Genomic DNA, 12,374 nt, shown 5'->3' with positions numbered 1-12,374 from the left:
GGATCAGTAGAAGTAATACAGCCACAGAATCTAATGGCGGGATTTTATTCTCCAATTTTCCTAGTACCGAAGAAGAATTCCAGAGAGAAATTCCATCTCATTTACGACATGAAGGAATTCAACTAAAAGTTTCTACGGAAGCCAGAACATTGCAAGATGCTACATCTTCCTCAACCAAGACTCCTCATCCGACCGGCAGACTATCTATCCAGCATAGATCTACAAGATGCATACCTGCATATCCCGATACATCAAGAATCCAGAAAATATCTATGTTTCCTTTTCAACGGACTGCATTATCAATGATGGGTCCTACCGTTTGGAATATCTTTGGCCCCATGGCTATTTACAGGGATAACCAAGCCCATCATCAATTATCTACACCTCAGGGGGCTGTGCAGTGCTTTTTATATGGACGATGGGATACAAGCGCATCAATGGAAAAGTCAACTCAGACCACAATTAGACTTCATGATCAGGCTATTAACACAACTGGTTTGGTTAGTAAATCCCCTAAAGTCGGAATTGGAACCTCAACAAGATTTCAGATTCCTTGGGATTTGTTTCATCACTATGTTGAATCAGATTGTAGTTCCGGTGGACTGGTGGGTCAAGATTCAAGAAATGATAATACAAGCTCTACTCTCTCCATTAACACTTCCACAATGGCAGTGTCTACTAGGTCTCTTCATGTCAGCGCAAGATATGACCAGAAGAGGAAGACTGCAGTTGCGTCCCTTACAATGCTTCTTGGATCTTGGATTCCGCTCCCAGACAGTCTGATGTCTTTTCTGATGTGGTGGACTCGCCGATCGAATGTCTGCACAGGAAGCTATATGTATTCAACAACCACCTTTACGTTGACGCATCCCTACAATGATGGGGAGCTCATCTGGAAAACAAGGTAGCAGCAGGAATCTGGAACAAAGAGGAACCGGCTGTTCATATCAACCAGTTGGAAATGAAAGTGATCTTTCATGCCATCCACCACTGGTCGACAGCATTGAGAAACAAGTTATTAGTGATCCATACGGACAACTCAACAGTAGCTTTTTACATAAACAAACAAGGATCAACAAGATCACTATCTCTGCTACGCCTAACGTGCAACCTAGTTGACAGTCTGAATCTTCAAGTAAAAGCGTGTCACATACCAGGAGCCTGCAATGTCATGGCAGATGCCTTATCTCGTCCCCTGCGTCCATTTCCAATAGAATGGCTGCTGCATCGGGAAGTGTTTCAACTAATCAGTCAAACTTTCGGTTCACTGCAAATAGACCTATTTGCAACGAGATTCAACAAACAGACAACAACCTTTGTGTCACCAGTACCAGATCCCTTAGCTTGGGCAACGGACGCTCTCAGCATTTCATGGGAAGGTATGAACGCGTACGCGTTTCCCCCTCCAGTACTGTTACCAAAAGTCATCGAGAAAATAAGACAAACAAAGAGGTTACAACTGATTTTGGTCGTGCCTTACTGGCCAAGGCGAGATTAGTTTCCAACACTTATAGAAGAGCTAGGACAACCAACACTACAGTTACCAGAGTGGAAGAATCTTCTCATTCATCCCCACACAAAACAAGTGCACGGCCAACCATTGGTGTTCCATCTTCATGTATGGATCGTATTAAGACTCTGAAACGTAGAGGATATTCAGCGAGAGCAGCGAAAGCAGTCACCTTAGCTTCACGGAAATTAACTCGCACACTTTATGACGACAAGTGGAAATGGTTTGAAACATACGCCAGAAAAAAGGGATTTTCTGCGAACAAGGCAACACATCCTCAAATAGCGGATTATTTATGCTATTTACGTCAGTCTAAAGGCCTGAAGGGTTCTACATTATCTACATACTTAGCTGCTTTCAGCTCAGTCATCACCATGGGAACAGGGACCAAACTGACTAAAGTACCAGAGCTCATTGCCTTACTACGTTCGTTCAAGTTGGAAGATCAACAACACAGATTTAGAGCTCCAGCGTGGATTTAAATATTGTACTTCAACATCTCACAAGTGATGCATATGAACCACTTTATCGAACTTCAATTGATATGTTGACTCAAAAGGTGCTATTTTTAATTGCCTTGGCTACAGTGGCAAGAATATAAGAAATCCATGCACTAGACTTCAATCAAACGAGCTTCGACACAAGTCTCCAGGAAACGTGGTCACAAGTCACCAGGAAACAGCTCATTTAGGTCTAAGATGGGATTTCATAGCAAAGAATCAACTGCTAGGTCAACCAGATAGAGAGTTCTTCAATCTTAGGACCTCACGATACACAAGATTTATCATTATGTCCAGTGAGAGCATTGAAAATATACATTGCACGTACTAAGTCTAGAAGACAATGGTTCAAGCGCCTATTTATCCCTATATCTACTTAGACACCCACGGAAGTATCCCACAACACTATCTCAGTCTGGTTCAGAGCTGTTATACTTAGAGCATATAAAGCAGCAGGATTAGACCCTCCATGAGCCTCTAACCCACATGAAGTGAGGACTCTAGCCTCTACACTAGCGCTGCATGGTAATGGCTCGCTATCTGCTATTATGGAAGGCTGTTTTGGGAAGTCAAGTACAGTATTCGCCAACCATTATCTGCCAGACATAGCCACAGAGGACGTCTTTGGCATTCATCAGTTTGGAGCACTTCTTGTTGCTCAGCAACTAACAGTTCCCCGATGATGCTGACTTTACTCACCCGAGTTATCACGTGACTTGTGGAAGCCAGACGTTGTGTGGAGTATTTTGGTGGAAAATCTATGCGCACGTCTTGAACAGACTAGCATAAGTGATTATGACCTTATATTCATTATGAAGATATTTGAAGAAAGGTCGCAACTAGGTTTGATTGTTATATCATGATATTTAGCTACATCAGAAACTAACAAGACACTAGATATGTTAGTGTCATCAAGTACCTGTCAACAGAACCTTTTTTCGACTGGATGTGATTTCCCCCAAAATCTACAGTCAATATGAGTAGAATAAGACTGAATTATTGCTGTTACAAGTTCCCGTTAGGGGGGAAATTATTGGATGTAGTTTACAACTGACAGCAGAATCCAGCGTGGCCTCACCTACCGCCGTTTCCGTCCGATTCTGTAAGCAATTAAGCATGAGTCAGGATAAGGAAAAATATGTAATTTTCTGAATAAAATTGATATTTTATACTAATCCTGACTCATGGTGAAAGCCCTCCCAGCCGCCCCTCACAGACACGCTGAATTCTCGCATTCTCATGTTGGGTGATTACAGGAGAGAGTGAAGTATCATGGCGGTCAGCTGACCATGGAGGGAATATTGAGGCAACACTTGGGTGAGAGTGATTTTACGTCTGCTTCTTTTAGAAGGGATTTCAAGTATTCCACTACCTTCGCCGGGAAGAGGAGAGTCAGGATAAGTATAAAATATCAATTTTATTCAGAAAATTGCATGTTTAAATTGAATCTGATTTGTTATTGAGCAGTTTACAAGGGCATGAAATCTATCACCGATGAGCTAGATTCAGATGTGCTGCTTTCAGAATTTGAAAGGTGTGTTGACTACTTCCGCTAACAAAGTACAGTGGGCATGGGGTAGTCCATCCTCGATATCGCCAGGGTATACGCTCCGCTAAGTCTCCACTATACCCTGGACGCATCTACGGCTCTGCCAGATAAATTTATTACCTCCCTTGACTGTCTTTTCATCCAGTCAGGTGTCTATGCTGGGAAGTTGAGCGAACCAATCACAACTCACTTTCGTTTTTTTAATTATTTAACCGATTATACTTGGCAACAGCAACCATCCAGAGGTTCTCTGGAAGAGGTAGAAGGCGTTCTTGCATATGTTGTTTTAAAGTTTCGGACCTATCAATTTGTTTGTATGATTTCCCTAAAATCTGGGACGCACTGTGGGCAAACCTCCGCAGTTGCGACCGCTACCTTTGTTGACACTGGCAAGCTCTGTTATAGTGGTGGCCTAGCTGATTGGCTTCTGTGAGAAGGCGGAGCCAGCAAAGGGAGGTAATGAATTTATCTGGCAGAGCCGTAGATGCGTCCAGGGTATAGTGGAGACTTATCGGAACGTATACCCTGGAGATATCGAGGATGGGGGTAGTCTAGTCATAAATGTTACTGAAGTTCTCCACCCATGATATTCATGGAACATTGCTTGCTCACTCACTCACTCACTCACTCACTCACTGGTGTTTTGAAATTTCAGAGAACTTTAGGTGGCTGGGGTTGCCACAAACATTAGAAGTGCAGTAAATAACTGTGTATCAAGGAAGACCCTCTAAACATGGCGTCCTAGCATGCATCAAGGGAGACCCTTTAAGTTTAAGTGTGTCATCTTAGCATGCATCAAGGGAGACCCTTTAAGTTTAAGTGTGTCATCTTAGCATGCATCAAGGGAGACCCTTTAAACGTGTTGTGTTAGCATGCATCAAGGGAGACCCTTTAAGCTTAAATGTGTCATCTAAGCATGCATCAAGGGAGACCCTTTAAACATGTCGTCTTAGCATGTATCAAAGGAGACTCTTTAAATGTCATCTTAGCATGTCGTCTTAGCATGTATCAAAGGAGACTCTTTAAATGTCATCTTAGCATGTATCAAGGGAGACCCATTAAACATGTCGATTTATAGTATTCCCAGAAATTATTGAGAATCATGTTGCGTCATGTAACTCATTACGTTTATTAACTTCTGGCGTTTTACTTACATAAACATGTTAAAACATCATCCTTTTACAGTCTCAGTCTTGTTTTAGTACTTTGTTAGACCTCCTCGCTCAGCAATGCATGCCTGAATACGCCTAGGCACACTACCCATCAAAGTTTGTAGGTAATCGTGTGAGAGGGTATCCCAATATTGGACCACCTCGGCCTTCATATCTTCAATATTTCTCAGTCCCTTTTGGTTTATTCTGTCCTTCATGACTCCCCACACATTCTCAATTGGGTTTAGGTCTGGGCTGTAACTGGGCCAGTCTAAAACTTGAACATTTTCGCCCGACAACCACTGTTTTGTGTAGCGCGCAGTGTGTTTTGGGTCATTATCATGCTGGAAAATCCAATCATCTTCATACAATGTTTGTGCTGTCGGAAGGTGACCATTTAGAATGTCAATGTATCTTTCTTTTGTCAAGTTTCCCATGAAAACACACAATGGCGTCATTCCGCGAGCCGATATGCCACCCCACATGTGAAACTTCGGGCTATGTTTTGGTCGCTGGTAGATAGGTTTGACAGTATCTTTGGTCCAAATTTGCACACAATTAGGGAAAAGCCAAACAGAACTTTCATCCGAAAAGAAAACATTATCCCAATCTTGATTTTCATGAGCACGACACCAGTTTAAACGTTTTTCCTTTTGTGCATCTTTCATCAACGGCGAGGGAATTCTACGTTTTTTCACCCAATTAAGTCTCTGTAATTCCTGCCTAACTGTTTCATTGCATACCTGAGGACTTCCTCTGCTAATCATTTCACTTCTGATGTTCTCAAAACTTTTCAATTTGCCCCTTCTCACAATCTGCCCAAGTCTTCGGCGATCCACAACACTGAATTTCCTAGGCCGACCTGCCACTGCTTTGTGCTCTATCCCGGTTCCTGTTTGAATATTCTTCAAAGTTCTGTATACTGTAGACAGAGGAATGCCATGTCTACAAGCTAACACTTTAGCATCAGCCTCACCCCTTTCAAAATCATCTAGAATGAGCTTTCTTTTCTCTCTTGCTGTAAATTCTGCCATGTCAACACAGGAAGCTGTCTGCTCAGACAAGGGAGATAACTCTTGACGTAATGAGCTGCCTTCTAAGCCTTCAAGAGTTGTCTCCCTTATTTAGTATGCTTAGTGCATAGTGAAAGCCCTTTTTTCCAATCTTAGCATCATTAGAAAAAAAACAAAGATTTTCTCAATAATTTCTGGGAACACTGTAGCTTGTATCATGGGAGATGCTGTAAACATGTCGTCTTAGCATGTATCAAGGGTGACTCTTTAAACATGTCGTCTTATCATGCATCAAGAGAGACCCTTTAAACATGTTATCTTAGCACATATCATGGGAGACCGTGTAAACATGTCGTCTAAGCACATAACTATATTTTCCTCTCTCAACAGGAAGCTGTGTGTGTAAAGAAGGTCGGGTGAGAAATAAAAGTGGACGCTGTGTTTGGCGGGAGTTGATGTCGCCTGCTGCAGCACCAACAACCAGTGCTCAGGGTCAGCTATACAGCTAGTCTTACTCATTCTTCTTATTGTTTCACTTAATTTACCAAAAATGTGAATTTCCTAATACTGATACCTGTTTGAAAGGGAGAGTTGTGAGGAATGTTGGTACTGTTGCCCAATTCTACAAGTAATGTCAGTAAATATGGCAAAAGTTCTTGGATGAACATAATTTTAAATTCTTGTTATGTGCCTGCTATGTTAAGGATGTGAATGGACAGGGGCATAGCTGCCATTATTACAAAAACTGGCTTGCTACTCGCCTGGTGGATGGTTTGAATTGTTTATTCATTCTTCAACATGTTTCTGTGACTTCCATATTGCAATGGCGAATGTCTGACGAGGTGCATGTGTTCCAGGTACTCAGTCTCAGGTAACACAGATTCTGACATCAAACACTGCAGCAAACGATGTCATGGGAGCAGTTTCAACACTGTCACCAACTGTAGCCATTTCAACCACACCAACTACTGCAACGACTGGAATTTCAAAGTAAGAACTCTAGTATTGCTGCAGATGTGTCCCTTAGTGTTGAGACAGTCAAACGTTGATGCTGAAATTTGATTTGACAAACTTGTGCCTGCAGTCTGTCCCCTGATTTGTCATAATACCCTCATTTGTAGTCATTCTCTGTCTTGTCGCACAAGGGTGCTGATGTGCTGTACACTGTAGGAAAGAAAATGCTACGTCAAGGAAAAGGAAAGTTTTCATGGACTGCAAACGGCCTTCTCAGTCTCAGATTCACATGCATCCTGTATGGACTGCATTGGTTTTTGTGACCAGGTGCAACCTATGTGACCAGGTGCAGCCTACGTGACCAGGAGCAGCCTGTGACCAGGTGCAGTCTATGTGACCAGTAACAGCCTATGTGACCAGGAGCAGCCTGTGACTAGGTGCAGTCTATGTGACCAGTAACAGCCTATGTGACCAGGAGCAGTCTATGTGACCAGGTGCAGCCTATGTGACCAGGAACAGCCTATGTGACCAGGTGCAGTCTATGTGACCAAGAGCAGCCTATGTGACCAGGAGCAGCCTATGTGACCAGGTGCAGTCTATGTGACCAAGAGCAGCCTATGTGACCAGGAGCAGCCTACGTGACCAGGTGCAGTCTATGTGACCAAGAGCAGCCTATGTGACCAGGAGCAGCCTATGTGACCAGGTGCAGTCTATGTGACCAAGAGCAGTCTATGTGACCAAGAGCAGCCTATGTGACCAGGAGCAGCCTATGTGACCAAGTGCCACCTATGCGCTAAGATGGATGACAACAACTTTGCTCATATTATGAAGATGGGGCCCAGCGCCTCACGGACTGGGATTCCAGACATAAATCAGAAGATGTAGGCCCTGTTTCAGTTAAGAGATCGAATAAAGAAAGACATGTAAATAGGCACACAGAGGATCCTCTTCCATCTCTGAGGGTGCACCGACAATGCCATTGTGCCTGACCAGACGTCCCCCATACTTGGACAAGCTGCCTATCAGACCAACTGTCCACGATCAAAAGGAAGATAAACACACAGGGCTTCAAGTCAGTATCCCTCACATAAATCTGTTTATGACCAGGCTTAATGGGTTATAGTGAAAATGGACCCTAGTGAAAACGGACAAAATAATTGAATGAACACACGGAAGAACATGTTATCATTACTCAGGAGTTGGCGGTGAAAGTATGTTTCCTCACTCTCACGTCCGTCAGTACAAGAGGAGTAGCAGGGTGATTCGGTATCTTGACCTGTATTCTAAGTCATGCCTACAATATTTCAGTCATGTCTAAAACAAGTCATAATTAGGTGCTGATTAGTTACAACTGGTTATAATGTCTAAAACAAGTCATAATTAGGTGCTGATTAGTTACAACTGGTTATAATGTCGTGATAATTAAGGTAGATTATAAACACCTGTCGCCGAAGGACAGTGAAACAATTAGTCTATTGTTGATAGAAATGTAAAACTAGGAATTACATTGAAATCTTTTTAACCAAACCAATGTTTGAATTAGTACAACTAAAATGCTTGTTAATATAAGCACTACCTTATTGTCCTTCTATTCTATCATGAACTAATCTTACCTGTAAAATAAACAATGAATCAAAATGGTTTGTTCATTGTGACTATCGAAACAACCAATCAATCTTCAAAAAGGTTAAACCGCTGTGGTGATTGAAACTGAAAAAAGACAAAAAAACCCCAATCCATTTGTAAATCCTTATCCGCAATGAAGTTAATTGCTATTATTTAGAATATATATGATGTTATATGTATATACATATAATCATCTATGTTTTCTTTAGGCACAGAGGCCATTTTCTCTGGGTTTGGAGACCGTTTTTCAGTTTTTTGGGGGTCTGTTTTTGCTAGGGTCTGTTTTCTCTGTATCCTTGTTCAACAATCAGCTACTCAGATTCCTATCACCAATCCTCTCAGCACTTGGCATGGGATCAAGATGCTGTAGCATTCTCGTGGTAGAGTCCGAATGCTTACATGTTTCCAGCACCGGCCCTTTTTCAATGAGTGTTACAGTAACTATGCTCTACGAAGATAATAACCCAACTTTTGGTCGCTCCTTATTGGCTGGCTCGAGGTTGGTTTGGTGATCTTCACCAGTCCAGAACCATTGGTTTTACCCAACTGAGAGAATGTGCTGATTCATCCTCACTCAGATTGACTACATTAGTCCCAGCAGGTGCTACATCTATACTTAAGGAGCATCTTTATTCACCAAAGGATTCTGCAGAAGAGTTGATTTGGCAGTTACTTCTGCTCATTGTACTTCTGCACACTCTCTTTATGATAACATGTGGAAGAAACTGGAAGATGGAATTACATACTAGTTTCATATGTAAAGCCGAGTTTTGTAGTTCACAAGTATTGTGGCAACCAGCTTCGGCTATAAGACTATGTAAACTCACGCTGATTAAGAGAGAGTACAGATTGTGAAAGTGAATAATTGTTAAAACATGCCATTTACAGCCAATAAGGACTGATAGGACTGATAGCAATTAATCATTTCACATCTTGGACTTTCAACTACCCTTGGCTGAAGTCTGGTTTTGTATTTCCTTTTGTGAACATTTAAATGATGGAATTGAATCATAATCATTCAAAGATATTCTGATGTTACAGTCCTGGTGTAATGCAAGAATACAAATGGCTGATCATAGTGCTGGTGGTGTTGCTGGTGCTGGGGCTGGGGCTGGGCCTTGGTGTCTTGTATAAAGTTGTTGGTGAGTCAGATGTTACTTGATACATTCTTTGTAATGATAAAAAGTAGAAATATTGCAAAGATCCAATATAAAGGTATATAACATTAAATCTGCATGTTACAGGCAATGATATGTTAGCCCTGAATGACCCTCTGGTATGATGATTAAGTCATATGTATACATGTTAAGCGGACTCTAGGATCATGTAATTCATATTAGATAGTGTTACAACCCTTACATTGACAGACATAAAAGACTACTAGTGGGATTGGGTGGTCAGACTAGCTGACATGGCTGACACGTATAATCATACACCACTGAGTAGATTGATGCTTGGGAAGTCTGTCACTGGATAGTCTGGTCCAGACCTATTTAGTTACAGTCTCCCATCATGCAGACATGGAACAGTGAGACAAATGTACAAGCAGTACTTGTTTTCGGTGTTTCAATTAATATGCATACCCTTTGTCATACAAATAAAGCAATTTGAATCAATGATCATTTCTTAAACAATGCTCAAGAAGAGGTGCCCTACATACAGCTTAAACAATGCTCAAGAAGAGGTGCCCTACATACAGCTTAAACAATGCTCAAGAAGAGGTGCCCTACATACAGCTTAAACAATGCTCAAGAAGAGGTGCCCTACATACAGCTTAAACAATGCTCAAGAAGAGGTGCCCTACATACAGCTCTTCCCTCAGGAAGAAGAGCTCTACATATAGCTTAAGGCTTTGTCAGAATAATTTCCAACATCTTTTAATCAAAGGGAAGACTTTGATTCAAATGTAAACAGGGTGTTACTCTACTGGTATACTGCCCATTCTTTCCACACTAACTTGTGTCTTTACAAGCGTCTACTGGGGTTTCAGAATGGAGAAGGAGGCGCTATGTACGAGAAATCCCAGTTACTGAAGAGTGTCATCGATTGACTTCAAAAGAGACCAGCACAGGTGACTTTCATCTTTCAGAATATCTTTCACATTGCAGGAATGACACACATGTAATATCTTTTTTGTCACTTATGGGATGAGCCCAGGTCGTAGATGTTTCTCAGACATTCCATTTTGCCAGCATCTGTCCTGTCTGTTCTTGACAACTGCATTATGCCCATAGATCATTCACTCTGGATTTGCTTGGGAAATAAGAAAATTAATGCAAACACTACTGATATTTTGCGGATATATGACATCATGAAACATAGAATAGATCTTACTGGAGATATTTTTGGCAACATTTTGTAATTTATGACTGAAATTGTTATGTGAATGTGTATGTTCGACAGTCCGCCATCACAATTTGCTTTTGAACTTGACTGGCAAGCAGCCATACTTTCAGTTGCCTCTGAAATTTGAACTTTAATTTGAATTGAATTCATGGCTGAGACACTATTTCAGGTACTCCCACAACGTCCTCAGAAACATCAGAGAAAGAGGAGAAAAGTCCGTCACATCTGACAATCAATAACTACTACAATACCCACAACTTTGTTGGTAACAGGAGTGTACAATATGGAGACCACAACCAGACGGTGCAGCAAGGTGCAGCAGAACAGGAGGAAAAACAGTAGTACAAGTTTTGACTATCCACAAAAGTAGTTTTGGTTTGGTTTGGTTTGGTGTAAAGTCAGAGTAGAGGCAAGAATCATCTGACTGGACTACTGAGAATCAGCGCTGACACCAGGTGTTTGTGAACAGTTTATGCAGGACTGGTAGAAACACTAAGAGAAATGGAATTCATACTGTTTTTCAATGTTCTGAATACACTGGCATGTATTCATATATTTTATGAAACAATTATATATAGTGAGATTTTATTCTTGTAATGACCATTTTTGACTATTGTTGTATCCAACTCTGTGCTGCTGAAAATGGTTTTGCTTGAGGATGTTTTGCTGGAGGATGTATTGTTGGAGGATGTTTTGCTGAAGGAAGTTTTGCAGGAGGATGTTTTGTTGGAGGATGTTTTGTTGGATGATGTTTTGCTGGAGGATGTTTTGTTGAAGGATGTATTGTTGGAGGATGTTTTGTTGAAGGATGTATTGTTGGAGGATGTTTTGTTGGAGGATGTTTTGTTGAAGGGTGTATTGTTGGAGGATGTTTTGTTGGAGGATGTTTTGCTGGAGGATGTTTTGTTGAAGGATGTATTGTTGGAGGATGTTTTGCTGATGTTTAAGCTATGTTAATGTGACAGTATGAGGTTTTGATAGGGAGAGTTGAGTTAACAGTGCAAAAAAAATTTTTAAATTTTAAAACCCAAATAAGTATATTTTGCAAAAAATTCAATCTTGATAGGGTAATAATTGACATTATTACATGAACGAAGATATACAAATTGTAGTTGTGAATCTCATGCAGATGAATTTGATCTATGGTTATGACCATGACCTTGATGATTATGTGAAATATTTGTATATTTCAGATTCTGAAATCATGTACATTAGTATCACTTCACAGAAGGATCTCAGTGCAAATGAACCCTGTCTTAAGTCCATGTTATGTTGGTGAAGTGAGCTTGCTGCAGTCCTTGAGGCTTGTCAGACATTGACCAATCTGGTTCTCCTATGGTCAGACATTGACCAATCTTCATGAACTTCTTCCTGTCATACCAAAAGACGTTAAAATATGGGACTTTGTTAGTCCCTGCCTCGAGCTGGGCAGTAATATGGGTACATCAAGAACTAGTCGGCTCAGAGTCAGTATAATGTGGCATGGTATCGCAGTGAGCTAGCACTTTAAAACTAGCTAAAGTCTGTTGTTCCCATTTCACCTCACCATTTCTCACCTCTTAAAATCATTTTTTGATTCTTTCAAACAACAGTCATAAGTGTCCAGCTAAAGCAGGAAAGATCGGGGTCAGTGCGGCTGTGTTTAAAAATGGAACAAAGGCAAACTGCCACTGAGCCATGTCAGCTGGAGAAAACTTTTGTAAAAAAGTAGAAAATGTCAAACTG

The 12,374-nt window shown here is 41.2% G+C and overlaps 1 protein-coding gene across 2 annotated transcripts in view; it reads left to right on the top strand.

The window, feature by feature from the left end:
* LOC137268199 (uncharacterized) overlaps nucleotides 1–11,660 on the top strand; it is a 41,189-nt gene extending 29,529 nt beyond the window's left edge. For both annotated transcript variants that reach the window (XM_067802737.1, XM_067802736.1), the window contains exons 7-11: nucleotides 6,114–6,215; nucleotides 6,581–6,713; nucleotides 9,345–9,445; nucleotides 10,294–10,374; nucleotides 10,819–11,660. In XM_067802737.1, the coding sequence (XP_067658838.1) occupies nucleotides 6,114–6,215; nucleotides 6,581–6,713; nucleotides 9,345–9,445; nucleotides 10,294–10,374; nucleotides 10,819–10,991 (590 nt within the window). In that variant the 3' untranslated portion in view covers nucleotides 10,992–11,660. The remainder of the gene's footprint in view (nucleotides 1–6,113; nucleotides 6,216–6,580; nucleotides 6,714–9,344; nucleotides 9,446–10,293; nucleotides 10,375–10,818) is intronic.
* Nucleotides 11,661–12,374: the final 714 nt, after the last annotated feature.

Source organism: Haliotis asinina, chromosome 16 (genome assembly GCF_037392515.1).
Source record: "Haliotis asinina isolate JCU_RB_2024 chromosome 16, JCU_Hal_asi_v2, whole genome shotgun sequence".
In the NCBI taxonomy this organism is placed as follows: domain Eukaryota; kingdom Metazoa; phylum Mollusca; class Gastropoda; order Lepetellida; family Haliotidae; genus Haliotis; species Haliotis asinina.
This window is presented reverse-complemented; position numbering and strand designations above follow the sequence as displayed.